Source organism: Cryptomeria japonica, chromosome 9 (genome assembly GCF_030272615.1).
Source record: "Cryptomeria japonica chromosome 9, Sugi_1.0, whole genome shotgun sequence".
Lineage (NCBI taxonomy): Eukaryota > Viridiplantae > Streptophyta > Pinopsida > Cupressales > Cupressaceae > Cryptomeria > Cryptomeria japonica.
The window spans coordinates 579,485,002-579,503,225 of record NC_081413.1 but is presented as its reverse complement, the minus strand read 5'-3'; the positions used below and the strand labels follow the sequence as shown (position 1 = coordinate 579,503,225).

At 36.3% G+C, this 18,224-nt stretch overlaps 1 protein-coding gene across 1 annotated transcript in view; it reads left to right on the top strand.

Moving 5' to 3' along the window:
• The window catches only part of LOC131051729 (uncharacterized), a 101,583-nt gene that overhangs the window by 40,669 nt on the left and 42,690 nt on the right, over positions 1-18,224 (top strand). Inside the window, exon 8 of the mRNA XM_059211775.1 lies at positions 1,559-1,894. Within this exon, the coding sequence (XP_059067758.1) occupies positions 1,559-1,894 (336 nt within the window). The remainder of the gene's footprint in view (positions 1-1,558; positions 1,895-18,224) is intronic.

The window sequence follows — 18,224 nt, the reverse complement described above, 5'->3', positions numbered from 1 at the left end:
AAAGAGAGAGCTCAATATTCACAAAAATATGTAATGTGATTCTTACAATGAAAAGAAAGAACTCAACCTGTAATAGGTCAAGAAACCCTAAAAAGGGAAAACCTAGGTTTGCACATAATAATTAATTAAAATAATTAATTATATGCACCTAAAGTTAGCTTAAGTGTAAAAGAGATAAAGGGAACTTAAATAATTAAACAAATAATGTTTAATTAATCAAGTAAATACCCGAATACTCTAACAACCCCCCTTAAGCTAGACTTAGGGAGAAGTTAAAACCTAGAACAGCTACTGAAAGCAATAAAGATGGGTCCCGGCAACAAGGCCTGATCAGGTACCCAAATACAATGAAATCTCTATGAAACAGAGACAAAGGAGAAAACCCAGTGGGAAAAAAACTCCTCTCCAAAAAGAGATAAAAGAACACCACTGAAGCATGAAGAACATGCAAACTCTGTCGAAGAATAACTGCTGATCTGAAGAACATCCACTGAACTAGAATATGACCAGGTAGAGAAGACTGTAATCTGCATGAGTGCCCTCAAATGACACTACTCGAATCAGGAGACAAACAAGGCAAAACAACTGAAATCGAAGATACAGATGGCATGAGAAACCAAAGCCTGAAGAGCTGATCAATAGAACCACGGAAGCATTAGAACCAACAGGATAAACCTCCCCATAATGCGGAAGTGGGAGAGGGACAGGAACACTGAAAAGGATAGCCAAAAACAACTACATGACGAAGAACCAAGAACATCAAAGGTGCTGAGACACATCATCATGAGGCGAATGTCGTGGAAGGAACACTCACTTGACAAAGGAAGATGGCAAACAAAGGCAAACATCAACCCCATCGTGGCACTTGATCAACAGTGCATGTACAACAAGACACAAGATATGTAAGATTCCAAGTAAACAATGCATGATGGCACTTTATCTCAGTGCACTTGCATAATTACAAGCTACAATGATAAGAAGACTAGAAATAGAAACGAGAATCAAAACAGAGACATCCTGCTCAGAAAAGAGATCCCAGGACTTGAAACAACCACGATATCCACCAGAGTGCTGAAAAGAAAAAATCTAAATAAAATATGCATGGAGCAGAATCTAGAAGTAAAACCCATATTTCTGGAAAGTACATAGAACACGCTTTCCGAAAATATAAAGTTTTCGAAAAACAGAGGTCGGATGCTCATTCTACGTCTCCCGAAGTGCAAAAAAAAGAGACCTCACTTTGACTGCAAAAAAAAGTCAAACAACAAAAATTGGAAAAAATTACCAACACCATGAGGTCGGCCTCGAAACCAGCATTCCGACACCTATTCGTTCTAAAAAAAATGACTCCGTTTGCCCATTCTACAGCCCTGGAAGTGCAAAAAAGAAACCCGACTTTGACTGGTAAAAAACACAGTCAAACAGCAGATCCAGGAAAAAAGTTCACACCACGAGGTCCGGCTCGGAATCACCTTTCTAATGCCTATTCGTTCGCCAAAATCTGACTTCGGATGCACGATATAGGCCCAAAAAACCAACCCCCTCTCAAAAAGACTAGAGAGGAGGGACTGGTAGTGCTCCGGGCGGAGGTGGGGCTCGGGCCGGGCGGAGGTGGCGCGCGGGCCGAGCGGAGGTGGCACTTGGGCCAGGCGCAAGTGGTGCTAGGGCGGAGCGGCGCAACAGCCGAGCGGAGGTGGCGCGGCCCGGCGGAGGCAGCTCGCCGGGAGAAACCGGAGCGGCGCAGAGGCTCGCCGGCGGGGGCCGGAGATCTTCGCCGGAGCGGGGAAAAAACTGCCGGCGGGAGACATCACGTGGCCGGCGGAAGCCGTGGCCGGAGCCGGAGGCCAGCGGCACCGGGTGGGGTCGGCCTGACAGGGCCGTACGGCGCCGACCTGTCAGGTCCGATACCCTCAAAATTGTGATAAATTTTTTTTGAAAGCCCTTTTTTTGTTTGATTTTTGTTTTGTAAATTTTTTTTTTTGAAAAATCAACACAATTTGGCCTGCATGCCATAAAAAGGCAATTTTTTTTTCAAAATTTTTTCTCGATTTGCATGCCAGGGCCGTACGGTCTGGCTAGGAGAAAAAAATCACCCAGATGTTCAGGGGTCAAAAAAGGACAAATTTTATATGACTTTAGGGGTTTTTGAGTTTTTTGAGCACGATGGTGAGGTCCATTTAGGCCCAAAGTGCTCCAAAAAAAAAACCTTAACCCTAAGCACACACAAAAAAATGCTTGAAACCCCAGATCTGCTTCAAATGCAAAATTCTCGAAAAATAGGAACAGGTAGCTGCAGATCTGAGCTCTGATACCATATAGGAGTTGAGAAAATACAACACCACAGGAGCCTGAAGATCTTCTGCAAGCCGAATAACCTGTTACAAGGAGAAGCAATGAAGCAAAATCTGAAGAACATACAAAACACAGAGAATATGCTAAAAAAGAGAGAGCTCAATATTCACAAAAATATGTAATGTGATTCTTACAATGAAAAGAAAGAACTCAACCTGTAATAAGAAACCCTAAAAAGGGAAAACCTAGGTTTGCACATAATAATTAATTAAAATAATTAATTATATGCACCTAAAGTTAGCTTAAGTGTAAAAGAGATAAAGGGAACTTAAATAATTAAACAAATAATGTTTAATTAATCAAGTAAATACCCGAATACTCTAGCAAATACTTGAGTGGATCAATCTTTGCAATGAATTGTACCTTGTGTGTTAACAGATAGTGCCTCAGTTTAGTGGCTGCTAAGATTACTGCTAGGCAAGCTCGCTCAATAGGCGTGTAATTGAGTTCATAGCCCACCAGTGTGCGAGAGATGTAGTAAACAACACACTCTTTTCCTTCTGTATTATGTTGTGCCAGTAGTACACCCAATGTTGTACTTGTCGCTGAGATATAGAGTAACAATGGTCTACTTGGATCTGGTGGGATCAGCAATGGCGTATTCATGAGATAGTCTTTAAGCGTTTGAAATGCTTGTTGGCATCGACCATCCCACTGAAAGCGGATGTTCTTGTGTAGCAGGTGTGTGAATGGGTGACACTTATCAGCCAGTTGTGCGATGAATCTGCAGATAGATTGGAGCCATCCTTGTAGTGTCCTTAGCTGATTGATATTCTTTGGAGGTGGCATGTCCATGATTGCCTTAACTTTTGCTGGATCGACCTTAATGCCTTTGCTTGAGACAATGTATCCTAGAAGTTTCCTGGAGGTTACTCCAAAGACACATTTTTTGGGGTTGAGTCGAACATGATATTGTTCCAGTCTATCAAAGATTCTCTCTAATATGTCCAAATGACCTTCTCTAGTGAGTGATTTTGCTAATAAGTCATCAACATAATCTTCCATTATGGTATACATCATATCATGAAAGATAGTAGTCATTGCTCGTTGATAGGTCGCTCCTGCATTGTTTAGACCAAAAGGCATTAAATTCCAGCAGTATGTGCCCCATGGACATGTGAAGGCTGTCTTATGTTGATCTTCTGGTGCGATCTTTATCTGATTGTATCCTGAAAAGCCATCCATGAGTGAAAGCATGACATGTCCTACTGTCAAGTCTACTATGATGTCGATATTTGGTAGGGGGAAGTCATCCTTAGGACGTGCCTTATTCAGATCTTTGAAGTCGGTACAAATGCGGATGCCCCCTTTTGGTTTGCCGATAGGCACAATGTTGGAGATCCAATCTGCATAATCAATTGGTCTAATGAAACCAACATCTAGGAGTTTCTTCAGTTCTGTTTTGACTAGCACTGCAATCTGAGGATGCATCTTACGAAGCTTCTGCTTGACAGGTATGGCTCTTTTTGCTACGGTGAGGTGATGCATGACTAAATCAGATCAAATCCAGGCATGTTTGCATATGACCATGCAAAGTTGATCTGACGCTTCTAGAAGAACTCTATAAATTTAGGCTGTTCCTTTAGAGTGAGAAGAGATGTCAGATGTAGGAGATGAGGATTTTTAGGAGTCCCCACATTGTATTCTTTGGTTTCCTCGATGAGAATCGTTGATTGTTCTTGTTGTGTACTAGCGGGGAGGATGTCAAACCCTTCATCCTTAGGTGCCTCATAGAGGTTTTCACCATTGGATACGCTCTTTCTTTTTACTTTTGTTGAATCAAACAGTGCCACGGTGTGGTTTTCACTGGAAGATCCATGTTTTATTGTTATATTTTTGCAGCTGAAAGGTTTGGCATCCGCCCCGAAGTATGTTGCGCTATTAAGTTCAATGGCGAATCCAGCTTTGTGATCCCCGCTTGGTAGGTTATCCCTTAATTCCAAAAAGTCAATGATAGCCTCATCGTTTTGGAAGAAGTCAAGACATGGGGGATTTGGTTGGTTCCATTTGATGAATTCAGGGTGGATAATGGGCATTACTTCATCGATTAGGTTAAGTGTGTTAGATGTATCAGTGAGGGTTAAGACATTATGGTGAAGGTCGTTAATGGTACTCTCCCTATCAGAATCAGGCGTACGATGAGACGTAGGGTCTGTGGAAGATGTTTCCAGTTTAGGAACCCAAGTGGTCTTTATCTGTGCTTCTCCATAAACAGGGATGTCTTTACGTGGTGGAGGTAGTGATGTGTCTTCCTCATCTAAAGTGTTAAGCTGTACAGAATCAAATTTCCACTCATGTGAGTCGATCTCTGAGTCACTTTCTAGCATCCGATTACTATACCATATTGGGATGTCTTTGGAGTTAAATACTGCAGGTGTGATTGGTTGATGTACCTTTGTAGTGATCGGTGCTGCAGGAAGGTCGATGGGGATTAAAGGATCTGGTACGAAGAGTATCGGTAGTGTTGACTCAGTGGCTTCTGCTGGAACTGCTGGTGCCATAGATGTTGTTGCGTGTTCTGATACAGTTGTTGCTGCTAATGGTACTATTGATGGGATTATTGGTTCGCTTGGTGGGATGATTGGTATTGTAGATGGTGGTGTTGGGGTTTTGAGCCTCGGTGGGGCAGTTGGGATGGTGCTTGATGTTGCTTTAATAATGAAAGGTGTCCTTTTTGTAGTAGGCTGACATAATGGTTTGTTGGGTTTTCCTTTGAATCTGAGCTTAGGAAAGATCTCTTTTTCAAAGCCTAGGCCTGTATTACCTTTGGGCTTTAATTCCGGCAGTAGTGGTTCATGTCGTCCTTGTTTGCAATATCTCAAAGCACTCTGACCATCATACCCCATTCTTTGCATAATGAGGAGGCCTTTGTCATATTGATCCGTAGGAAGCGTAGCTTGTAGTATATCAGTGGTGATGGGATCTTTATAGATCCATTCCGCTAAGTCCTCATCTTGGGTTTCTTCTTCTTGACTCTTTCCAAGGATGAAAGGCGTCAAAGCACATGTTGGCGTGATCAGTGGTTGCTGGAGTAACTGTTGTGGTTTACCATGTGTTCTAGGAGAAGTGGGCATTTGTCCTACACAAAAGAGTTGACTCAAGTTGTATTCCTCAGGACCTTCCTCTGCTATTTTCATTTTAAGCTTTTCTTGCTTTGGTATAGTGGTGTTCGAACTGGAAAGAGAGGCGGGACTTATATATGATGTGGAGGAAATGACTTCTCTATTATTAGGAACGATAATCTCTGGTTGATGGCTGATATTATGGCAATACGCAAAGGGATTTGCATCGCCCAGGATTGTGATCTCTATACCATTATGTGGGAACTTGATACATTGATGGTAGGTAGATGGAACGACTTGCATGGCATGTATCCAAGGTCTTCGTAATAATAGATTGTATGGCAGAGGAAGGTCCAGAACCTGACAGATGATGTGTTTTACCACAGGGCCCACTCGGATTGGGAGTACCACAGCTCCTTTGGATGAATGCTCTGCATTGTCATAGGCTTTGATTGTGATCTTTTTGCGAGGATCCACTAATTCTATGGCATATCCCAATGCTATGACCAACTGTAGTGTACAAATATTCAGGCCTGCTCCATTATCGATCAAGACTCGCTTGATCCTATGCTGGTTGATAAAGCCTTCAATGTGTAGTGAAGCGTTATGAGGTTGCTGGAAAGAAGAGTTGTTACTTTCAGAAAAAGTGAGACAAGGTGATGACTTTAGACTTCCAACCATGGCTTGAAATTGGTCTGTATTCAAGTTTGCAGGGACTGACGCCTCTTGGAGTGCTTGATCCAAGATAGTTTTATGGGATAGCGATAGGCGCAATAGTTCTAAAATGGATATAAGCGCAGGCGTTTTGTCTAATTGTTCCACAAGATTGTACTGCTTTGGTATGGAGGTGGTGCCTTATAGAGTTGCCTTTATGGTAACCTTGCCGCGACGTGTAACAACATTGCAATTGGAGTGGGAATTTTTGATGGTTATAGTTGCAACTTGTTCATTGGCATCGTACAGGTGATTTATAGTATAATTATACACAGCCTGTGTATAATCAGTGGTATCAGTGCCTCTCCTGGAAGTGGAAGGACCCCTTTGATCTTGTGATGGAAGTGGATTTTTGAACATCAAATGATCATTATTTGTATTTTTTGGGTCATGTCCTTCTATTTCAATTTCTCTTCGGTCAATAAGATCCTGAATAAGATCTTTCAATCGATGACAATTACTTGTCTTGTGTCCTCTTCCTTGGTGGAAATCACAGTGTTCAGTATCTCTCCACCATGCAGGTTTGACCTGAGGTTCATAGTTTGATGTTTTTGGTAGAGTGACCAAATTTTGAGAAATGAGTTGTTGCAATACTGTTTCAATGGGTTCCCCTAAGGGAGTGTATGTGCATTTCTGTTTTTGCTGACGAGGTCTTGGTTCATCGTGAGATGTGATGCGACTTTGACTGGAAGGAACATTTGTGTTATTCTGAGATGGAGGATTCTGTCCTGCAAACTGAACCACAGGTTGTGCAGTTTGTATAGTCCTGGCATCCACAACCCCATCATTGACGATATTCTTGTTTTTGTTCCAGAAGCTTGGTTTATCACTATTGAAGCGTGGGCGAGGACCATCCTTTGGTTCATTATAGATTTTGATGAGTCCTTTCTTGATAAGTGCCCGTTCACATTTCAAACCCTTGGTGATCATATCATTAAAAGAGTTTGTGTCTTTGACATCCAGGTGAAATTCCATTTCTTCGTTTAAGTTGGAAATGAATATTTCCACTAGTTCTCGTTCAGGTAACTGAAGAGAACTCTTGCTAGACATTTGACGCCATCGTTGCAGGAATACTGAGAATAGTTCACCTGGTTTTTGTTTAGTGTTGCACAGATCAGCCATGGTGATGTCGCATTCAATGTTATGAGAGTAATGAGCTAGGAACTTCTGGATGAGTTCCTCAAATGTTCTAATGCCACCTGGTAGTCGGGAAAACCATGATGTGGTTGTTCCTCCCAAGCTTTGGGGAAAAAGGCGCATTAGGTATGTGTCTTCATATGCCACTTCGAGACAAGCAGAATGAAATTCTCTGACATGATCACGAGGATCTCCCTTTCCTCTATATTTTTCGAATTTGGGTGTTTCGAATCCTCATGGAAAGGGTGGCATATAAAGATTCCTATCAAAAGGATAGGGACAGATGTCATTGAGTGAGAATTGGTTAGTTTTGACACCACTATGAAGTTGTTGGGCAAGATTCTCGACTTGTTGCCGCAACATCTCCATTTCATTTGGAGGAGGAGGTGGTGGGTTACCTCGAGGAATGTTATATCTGATGGGATATCTACCTCTTTCCTCTTCATGGCGACTTTGTCTTTCTGATGCCTGTCTTAATTGGGCAAGATCAAAGTCAGAGGGGAGTTTTGCTCTTTCTTGAGCGAGCTTTAAGAAGTGAGCATCCACATTGCTCCTGAGTATTTCGTCAAAAAGTCTGTTAAAGATAGGGTTATGTTGGGCCCTTTCTATTGTTGCAGGAGTAGGAGTACTTGGGTTTTCATCATTTGCATTTCCTCCAAGTGCTTCTTGAAATTCATTGAGATTTTCCTCTTCTTCTTCTTCCATTTCTATTTCTCATTGCCTTGATTGTGATCGGGTTTGGGCCATTTTGTTTACAAACTTTTATTGAAGTTGTGTGAAAATGATGATGAGTTGTTGATGAAATGAAAGATTGATGGTTGGTGAATTGTGTTGCATGTAGATCTCTAGCACTTTTAAGGTAGATGTAACCGAAATTCCTTCTTTGAATTGCTTGCTTGTTTGATAAGATTTGATGTGATAAGGTGTAGAGAAATCTAAGATGTGTTATAGATTGAACTACCTAGTAATGAGAGGATTCACTCATGAACTAGTTTTAACCTGCGTAGATGTGTTTCTTAGGATGAGCTTATCCTAGATGTAGAAACAATCTAAAAAGTAATGTGATGCGATTGATTCAAGCAATATCTAAAAAGAGAACTTGGGACAAGAACCTCTTAATGTTTTGAGAGTTGGAACGAATTGATGATGAAGTGATGATGTATGAAAAAGATAATGGATGAAAATGTTTTTAACTTCAATAAAAGCTTTGTGTCGCAAATGGGACAAACTCTACCTCTTCCCTTTTGTGTGTTGGTGGTATTTCTCGAGCTACGTTGTATGTGATGCAAACATTTGGGAAAAAGTTGGGATTAATCTTACCTCGGTTTTTGTGATAACTCAGAGCTCTATATTGCATAAAAGCTTTGCGGTTCAATGATTCTGAATCAAATTCGTTTGTTTTGCCTTGAAGGTAGAGACGCATGTGATGCAGAAAGACTCTATGTGAGACAAAGATTTGTCTATTTAGATAAAAGAATTTCCTCCTTTTGAACAAAGCCTTTGAGCTTAATGGTCTTTTTTTCAAGTTGATATTCTGATGGCGCTTCTTCTTTCGCAAGATGTGAAGAGTGGTCATAAAATTTGACTCTTTGTTGTTTGCACTTTGTTTTTGATGTGTTTGGTTGTTTTGAGAAATGTTTGGTTGGATGAATACTTTGTTTTTGGAAGTGATTTTTTTCTGATTTTTCTTTGACAAGAAAACAAAGCAAGCACACAAACACAAGAATGTTGCCTAAAAAGGCACAAATGAGTATGGGTCTAGATCAACCCAATCCTTGGACTTGTATATGACCCTTCCTTTAGATGTATTTTAAGGTGTATTTCCAAAACCTGAAGCGGCTCAATTTGCACTTGGTTTTGACTAAAACGAACACACTTCAAACACTTTTTTATCCTTAAGGTCAAATGGCCAGTTGTGATAAATTTAGCCCACATCTTGATATTTCTTCGACTTTGGTACTACATACCTTATGAATCCCGCCTTGGCAGGTAAGGATGTGATATACTAAGTCTTGCACGAGCATAACAAATAGATGATCCCTATGATGGGGGAGTCACCACTTTTATCAAGCCACAAGTGATTTTTCAAAAAGCTATGTTTCTACTCAAGGAAATATGTATGGTGAGTATCTTGGGAGCAAAACCATCTATGCTCTTGCACTAAATTATATCGCAAATATCCTCAATCAATAGAATGGGTGGGCTACTACTTAAAGGTGTATAGTCATGTTTGATGTTTTTGGACATAAGTTCATTCTGCAGTGACTCACTTAAGAGCCTTGTAACTAGTGGTGGAGCCCATATGTCCTTTCGGTCAGTTACACTGTAGGAACAGTTATACCCAAGGCTACAGCTTTCGCTCTCACCTGATTTTTATAGCGGCTCAAAGGATTTACCACGTGAGGTCGTTCCCAAGAGTGATGTGTCTCTTGGCAGGCCTCTCTTAAAAAGATAAAAATTTTGAGTGTTACTAACACTTTTCTCTTGCACCTAGGACCACGAAAGCCAAGGGAGAGGATAGTGTGTGTTAGAAGTGGGACCACTCGACCGACTTTTTGCACAAGTGTGCCAAGCACGAAAAACACTTGTTCTTTTTAATCTGCCATTGCAATATAATCTAACTATTTGGAGATGTTGCTCCAACAGGCATGGTGTTTTTATTATCCTTCAATGGCAAAATGTGCTGTAATCTAGAAATTAGAAATCCTGGTCAACTGAATTAAGAGCACATTTTGCTTGAAGTAAATCGATTTGAGAACAACTTTGACAAATTGAGGATTCTTTTTAACTTGCACAAAATGAAGTGTTGATTATGAATTTTAGTTTGATGCAAGAAATAAAATTTGCCTTGTTGATTTTAAGCACCAAAAGAATTTGTTCCTAACTTTGCAAAAAAATAATTTTGTGCGTTTGTTTTTGTGATTCTTTTTAACTTTGAACAAGTGTGATTCTTTTTTAGAGCTCCAAACAAAAGATGTGGTTCTTTTTAAAACTCCAAATGAAAGTGTAGTTGATTTTAACCCAAAAGGAAAATGAATTTATTTTATCCTAACTTGAAAGACAAAGTTAGCAATATGAACAAATTTATTTCCTAAGCTAAAATTGCTTAAAAATAAAAATAAAAAAATCCTATTGTAGGGGTTAGTTAAAACCTGCACAAAAGATAATTAGTTAGACAAATCTGCATGTTTTGGTGGGCTTCTACAAGCCTAAAAATATTGGTTTTCGGTTACAAGGGATTTTCTTACAACTCTCTGTTACAATAGCTCTACTCTGTGTGAAAACAGAAGCGCTATTTAAAACGAAAGAACAACAATATAGACAATAGTGCTAAAGTATCAATTTGCGAAGGCGCTAAACTGAGAACAAAAGCACAAGAGAATGACTTGTGTGTCAATTAAAACATTCAAAAGTTAGAAGTATTCAAAATGATTGCTCTTTGATTCACGTCGGGTTCACCAAATGATGCTCTGCGAAATGGACAAGGTTAGCAAATGACAAACAACACAAGACACAAGAAAATTGTTAGTGTTAGTCAATCAAAAACTAATCTAAACAGGCATATCAAAAGAGATACTAAAATCATGCTAATATATCTAACAAATGAAACAAAGATAATAAGGCATCTCCAAATGCCTCCTAGCATGCTCTTAGCTCCTTCTCCCTTGTTCCTCTCCTCTCCCAGTTCCAAAATAGTGTAGCTCTCAGCAGCTTTTTGCACTATGGATGCTTATGGAGGATTGAGATTTTAGTATTGTGCTCCAAATATAAAATGAAAAACTAAAATACTAGATGCTATTAAAATGATTGATTTTAACCAAAATAACAAGATTTTAGTTTGCTATGCTAAATGCTCTCTAAAATGCCTATAGGTTAAATGCATACAAGTTTTCAGGATCTGGATTATGAAGAAACAGGCTCTATTTATAGGAAAAATGGAGCAATGGATGGTTGAGATTGAGTAATCTCAACAAGGGTTAGGATTGAATGGTATTCAATCCATGTGAGGACTTTCAACCCAATCCCATGTTGACAAGTGTCACCATGAGGAGGCTTGAGAGGAGAGATAAGGAGCATTAAATGCTTGAGGGGACATGATGGTTACCTTAGTCAAAGAAATAAATGCTTTGAAGAGACACATGGGTTACATGAGGGTTAAGTTAGGGGTCAAAGTCCTTAACCATGGGTGCAAGTGGAATTAACCATTAATGGTCATGTAAGAGCCATAAGTGGTTTGGAAGACTTTAGAGGTTAATTTGTTGAACACACAAAGCATTAATTGCTTTTCAAAGACTTTGGAGTCTTTGAGAAGCGACTCCAATTTGCTTAAGAATATGACAATATTTAGGGGATGGATTAGGTTAATTAGGAAGGGTTTAGAAGAATCTAGAAGGGGTTTAGGCATGCAAGTGGATTTTGTAGGAAAATGCAAGTGGGAGGAATTTTGGTATTTTCAATTAAAATAAAATCATTTATTTCAATTAAATGGTGTAATTTGCATTTGGGTAAATATTCAAATAAATATTAATTTATTTAAATGAGAAAAAGGAAGATAAAACATTAAATGTTTGAAGACTTTAAGGGAAACCATTAAAGGTTTGAGAAGACTCTAGAAAGAAGCCATTAAATTTGAAGACTTTAAGGGAAACCTATTAAAGTATTAAGAAGACTTTAAGGGAAACCATTAAGTTTGAAGACTTTAAGGGAAACCATTAAAGGTTTGAGAAGACTCTAGAAGGAAGCCATTAAGTTTGAAGACTTTAAGGGAAACCATTAAAGGTTTCAAGTGGGTGAGGATAAATAGGATTTTAAATAAATAATTTATTTAAAATAGTTGTGCAACTTGCATTTGTAGGAAAATGCAAGTGGGTGGAGGATAAAGGTGATTTAAATAAATGATTTATTTAAAATAGTTGTGCAACTTGCATTTGTAGGAAAATACAAGTGGGTAGAGGATAAAAGTGATTTAAACAAATGTTAATTTATTTAAATGTGAAAGGTGGGATTTTGGGGGATTTAAATAAATATTAATTTATTTAAATGTGAGAGAATATTTAATTAAATAAATATGATTTATTTATTTAATTAATGGTTTGAATTTGTTAAGTGAATTAAATCAAATAAATTGAATAATTTATTTAGTTAATAGGAGAAGAGGGTGAAGATGAATTAATTAAATATATTAATTTAATTAATTATTGATTGATGGTTAAATAATCAAATAAATACTAAATATTCATTTAATTAAGTGGACAGATTTATGTGACTACAAATATTATTTTATTTAAATTAATAAATAATTAAGGTAATTTTTTTTTTTCATTTATTAGAATATAAATATAATTAACATATAAACATCAATTGAAATATAAACTCAATATTAACAAATGAAAAATATTATAAAATTGAACGTAAACATAATTAAATTTATAATTCTTTTATATATAAAGCTAAACTTTTAACTTTTATATTAAAAGAAATGAGTAAAACCAAACTTAAAATTTTTAAAATAAAATGAAATCTATTCAAAAAGCAAAAAGCCTTATCCTTTATTGGCTTATACCTAACCCTCAAAATTGTTATTCTCGAACCTAGTTCAAAATGATGGGCAAGACCCTAAATTCGATTCAGAACAACATATACAATATTCAACCCCCTTTTCCAAATTCAAATTTAATTATGAGCTTAGTCTTACTTACTAAGTTAGTTAGTTGTTGCCCATCCAACCAAACATAAAATATTCAAATTTTGATGGTAGGGTGTTATATAAAAGGACAAACCCAATCCAATTGAATTTATCAACTCACTCACATGTAACTAAAGCATTACTTAAGGAGAATTCCATCAACATACAAGATCATAAGGATGTTCATAGGCATTTGACACTCTTGATTATGTTGAAACTTGATCAACACCATTGAATAGATTTAAGGGCTTAACATAAAGTAGGAAGTTAATTGAATTATCATCCTCAAAATAGCAAGTTTTGATGTTACTTTTGAGAATTATCATTCTTATATTAGAGGTGATCAAGATTATAAAGATCTTAGATACGAAGTTCAATGTCATGAAAAAAGCTCAAATTAATATGTATAATAATTAAAGTTTCAAGTGCGATAGTCATAACTACAAATTTGAGACTAAACCAAAACAAAGTGCAAGAAAATCTCAATCTAACAAAGCTTCAAAATTTCAAGATAAATAATTGAAATTAAAATTAAATTGTATGAAAAGTTATAGAAAAATTTCATTTTAATCACATATAAAACTAAATACTTTTGACCCTTTTTATGAATTGTATTATATATTTGTGTACTTAATTATATTATCTAAAATAATAATATATTAATTATTTAATTAATAAATGAATACTTGTCATGAAAGATTTGCCTTGGGCTCAATTTTGTCTAAATGTGAAGTGACTGCTATGTGACATTGATTTCTAAAATGAAGCTTTAGGATTTGACAATCTGACAAATGTTAGTTGCCCTAGTTCTTCAAAAATAAATATAATATAATATATAATTTATGGTAATCACTCACTGGGCTTGAAGAATAAGAAAGGGAAATCATTCTTATAGCTTGGTAGTGAAAGCATTTTTTCCATTTTAATTATGTCATTTTTGCAATAGGGGAGAGGGAGATATAGGGATAGAAGAGGGAAATAAAGAGGGGGGAGGGGGTAGTGGGGAGAGGTGTTTCATTATTTAGTGGGCGGGGGCGCATCAACAAAGGAGAGTAAGGAAGATAAATACAAGGAGAGAGAAAGAGAAAGAAAGGTTGAAATTTATTTTATTATATAAGTTCTAAACATAAATTTTCAAAAAAAAAGAAAATTTGAATAGGATAAATAATTATAAACTAAATTAATTCTAATAACTTGTAATTATTATTTTATAGTTTCATAAAAAAGATATATAATCAAAATAAATTTCAATCTTCAGTCTTTTTAATGTATGTAATTTTGGTTTTTTGTTTTAATATTAAAGTTATTATAATCAAATTTAAAAACACTTTTTATATTGATCAATATATATATTTGATAGGTGACTGCTTTAGACTGGAGCTTGAACCAGTGGGGCCACAAAGGGGGACCCCATCCTCAAATATATTATGATGAGGTATTAACACCTCCTAATTGAATCTTGCAATCGTCTCTCCTTATCACTATGTTCTCCTTATCACTCTGCTCTCACCTTATCTGTCCATTTTTAACACTTTATCTCTCCGAATACTACTCTCCTAATTTGCATCACATGCCTACAGCTTCGAGTGTAATGGCTTGACCCTTGCATGAAGCATCAGGGGAATCAGTTAGCGCATGTTAGAGATTGGGAGCATCCAGTGTGGCATAAACACAACCGCAACACGAAGGGAACCCACCACAGGAACAGTCAGTGCAGAAACTAGCGTGGCATGAACACCACGACCGTCAAAGCCAGGCCACTCACCATCGAGAAAGGTGCCAAACCACCAACCGAAATCCACGAACACCTTGGGCACACAAACAAACCATTACAACTGATACAACTTTCAAGAGATTTGTGAACTCAGAGCATTGTACCAACACGACTTGCAACGATGTTGTTGCACTGCAGGGTGAACCCCATATTGATCAATATTTTTATTTTTTTATATAAATTAATATTAAAATTTAAATATAATTATTCTATAATAAATATAATTTTAAAAAGAAAAAAAATTATTCATGAATTTTATTCTAATAAATTTTCATTATTACATGTAAGTTCATAAAATCAATAAATAAATAAAATAAATTTCAAACTTAAATCGTTTTAATATATATTTAGTTTTCTATTTTAACACTAAAAACTATTATACAATTAATATAAAAAAAACTTTAATATCCATCAATCGTTTAATTTAGATATATATAATTAAGCCAAATAATTCAAGGGCTAGTGTTGTTAGAGTAATTGAGCACGGTTGTAATTGAGTGCCCATGCTTAACGTATGGTACCAGATACAAAAAAATGAAAATTGTAATAACTAGAATAGAATATTTAAAGATTACATGTAAGAAACCGATTTATATACATATATATTTTTAAAATTTAAATTTAAAAATGTAATTATATATCTTAACTTTAATATAATCTATAATGAAAATAAAACTAACAATGTTAATAAAATATCATTAATAAAATAAAAATATTTTAAAGAGTAACATAGATTTGTTAAAATATTGTTATCTTTAATCAAAGAAAAACAGCTAGTAGCTGTTGAATTTATTCTTCAACATAAATCCATATGCTTAAATTTGGAATGGAAATGTTTTTTATAGGCTTACTACAATGATCAATTTTGTATGAAAATGAGGTTATTAAAAATGTATCATGGTTGATGCTATTTACTTAAAAGATTAAAAGAAAAATAGTCTGAATGACTCCTTCGGGGAAGGCAGAAAATATTGCAGAAATAAATGACACTTATGGCAACAACATCACATGGTTAGAAATGGTCGTTTTTAATGGAAACAAAGTTTTACTTGTTTCGAGGGTAACAAGGAAAATATCGACGAAAATAATCTGACAACTGTAGACACCTGTATAGATGTGACCACTTACTTGCTCACTTGAATGAAATAAAGCTTATATTTACGACGAACAAGAAGTAAAAACGGTGAGAGACCAGAGGGAAAAAAGACGGTAGACGGGGAAATCAACAACCAACACGTTTTCAATCATCTTGCATGTTTTTAGAAAGCTGTAAACTGTCAATTTGTAAAGTTAGTATATCTTTCTCATATAAGGAATGCCTTTGGCGTAATAAAAAATGGTCTCCAAGAAAAACTATAAAACACTTTTTGCATCACCAATAAGCCAATGAAATAATTGCAAATAGATAACTCTAGATTATGATGATTGGGCATCATGGTTATAAACTTAATCCACATCATTTAGGATTGAAATAATATGTAACTCAATTGTCTATGTGATCTTTATTAATTATCTATTTTAAGGGAATACATCTCTACATAAAATATTTAGGATTAAAAATAAAAAATAATATATTTTGAATATTATGGTTGGGGTTGCAAATATGTCTTGATTGGATCTAAAAATAGAATAAAATATTTGGAGTTGTAGATAAAAAATAGTGTGATTGAATATAGGGGATAGAATGTGATGGTGGCACTTTACCCTTTAAGGTTGATATGGATTTTTATGTGTTACGAAGGAAAAAAAAAAAATCAACTATGTGTGCAATTAAGGGACAATTTTAAAAATTTGTTTTGCGGGGTGTTTGACTCATCGTATATGTGGAAGAGGCTATCATAAAGACATTTTTTTTCCTCCTTAAAATAATGGTTAATCAAATGTAGTGCACGTGGACTACCAAATGGTAGATTATCAACAACTAATGCCTTGTTTCCATTGACATGTTCATGTGATGCAAAATTCATGTTTCATCAAACACCAACACATTTATATTTCACTATTCCACACTCAACTCTCACACATATGCATTTAGTAATGCCACTTTCATGCATTTGTGTGCAATGGCATGTAGAGATATGAAATGATGTCACCTTCAATGCTACAATACATAACTGTAAACAATGCACAACACTTCATTACCAATTGTCTTCTTCCTCAAAATGTGTTGCATATTTCACCTATAGTTGTTCACTTCAGGTCTCATTTTCTCATGGCTTCAAAGGGATTCAATGGAGACAATTGAACATTTGTAGGAAGAGATTGTCTAGAGGATGTAGAGGTCTATTTGGTGGTTGTGTTCAATGCCCTCATCCATCTAGCTTGAAATAGAAGCTAAGAACTTCATACCTTGCTAAGGCATTTCTTCATTTCATTCTTTTGTCTCATTGTAAATGGAAGGTGAGGTTGTCATACCTCACTAAGGCAATGATCCACTTGTTCTTATTGTTTTTCTTATTTGTTTCTTCTTTATCATGTATTGCTCAAGTTGTCTATTTGTTGTTAAATATTTGAGAAGACAATTCTTCATTTCACTCAATCTAGGTGTAAATGGAAAGTGAGGTTATCATACCTAACTAAGGGAATGACCTACCTATTTAAAAAAACAATTATTGCTCCTTTTTTCTATCCTGTATTATTTTAGTCACTATATTATTTGGTTTTTAGTGTTTAAGATGTTTCTTCATTTCACTCCTCCCCCCCTCCCCCCCTCCCTCTCTCTCTCAATCTCTCTCTTTGTATATCTCTATAATTCTCCTCTGTGTGTGTGTGTGTGTGTGTGTGTGTGTGTGTATCAATTCCTATTTATTAATCTTTCCATCTCTCTCTCTCTCTCACACACACACCCTCTATCTTTCCCAAGTTATTTCTATCTCTATATCTCTCCTTTTTGTCCCTATCTCTCCCTCTCTCTATATCACTCCTTTCTATATCTTTATACTTATCATCTCTCCTCTCTCTATTTCTCTCACTCCCTCCCTCTCTATTTATACCTCTCACTTATCCAATCCATCTCTCTTGTTCTCTCTCTCCCCTCTTCTTTCACACTCTCTTTTTATTCACGTCCCTCTCTTATCCCTCCCCATCCTTCTATATATTGAGCCATATCTCTCTCTCCCCCCTCTTCTCTCTACCTATTTCTCTCCCTCCTCTACCTATCTCTCTTCCTCTTTCCCGCTTCTCCATCTCTACCTCCCTCTCTCTTATAACTCTTCCCACATATCCTTATCTCTCTTTTTATATCTACCTCTCTTTCTCCTCTCGTCTCATTTGCTCATTCTACTCATATAATTAATTTAAAAGCATTAATGCATACCTTAGGCCATCAAAAAGGCTGAAAATATTTTTCAAATATGAAATGTCAAGAAACCTATCCTTCTATAAGTTCAGAAAATTCATCATTTAATCATTATTTTGTTACCTTCACTAAGTTTTCTTCTTCCATCTCTCCCTCTATCTCTTTTCATCATTTCTCCAACTCTCTCCACCCCTATAGCTC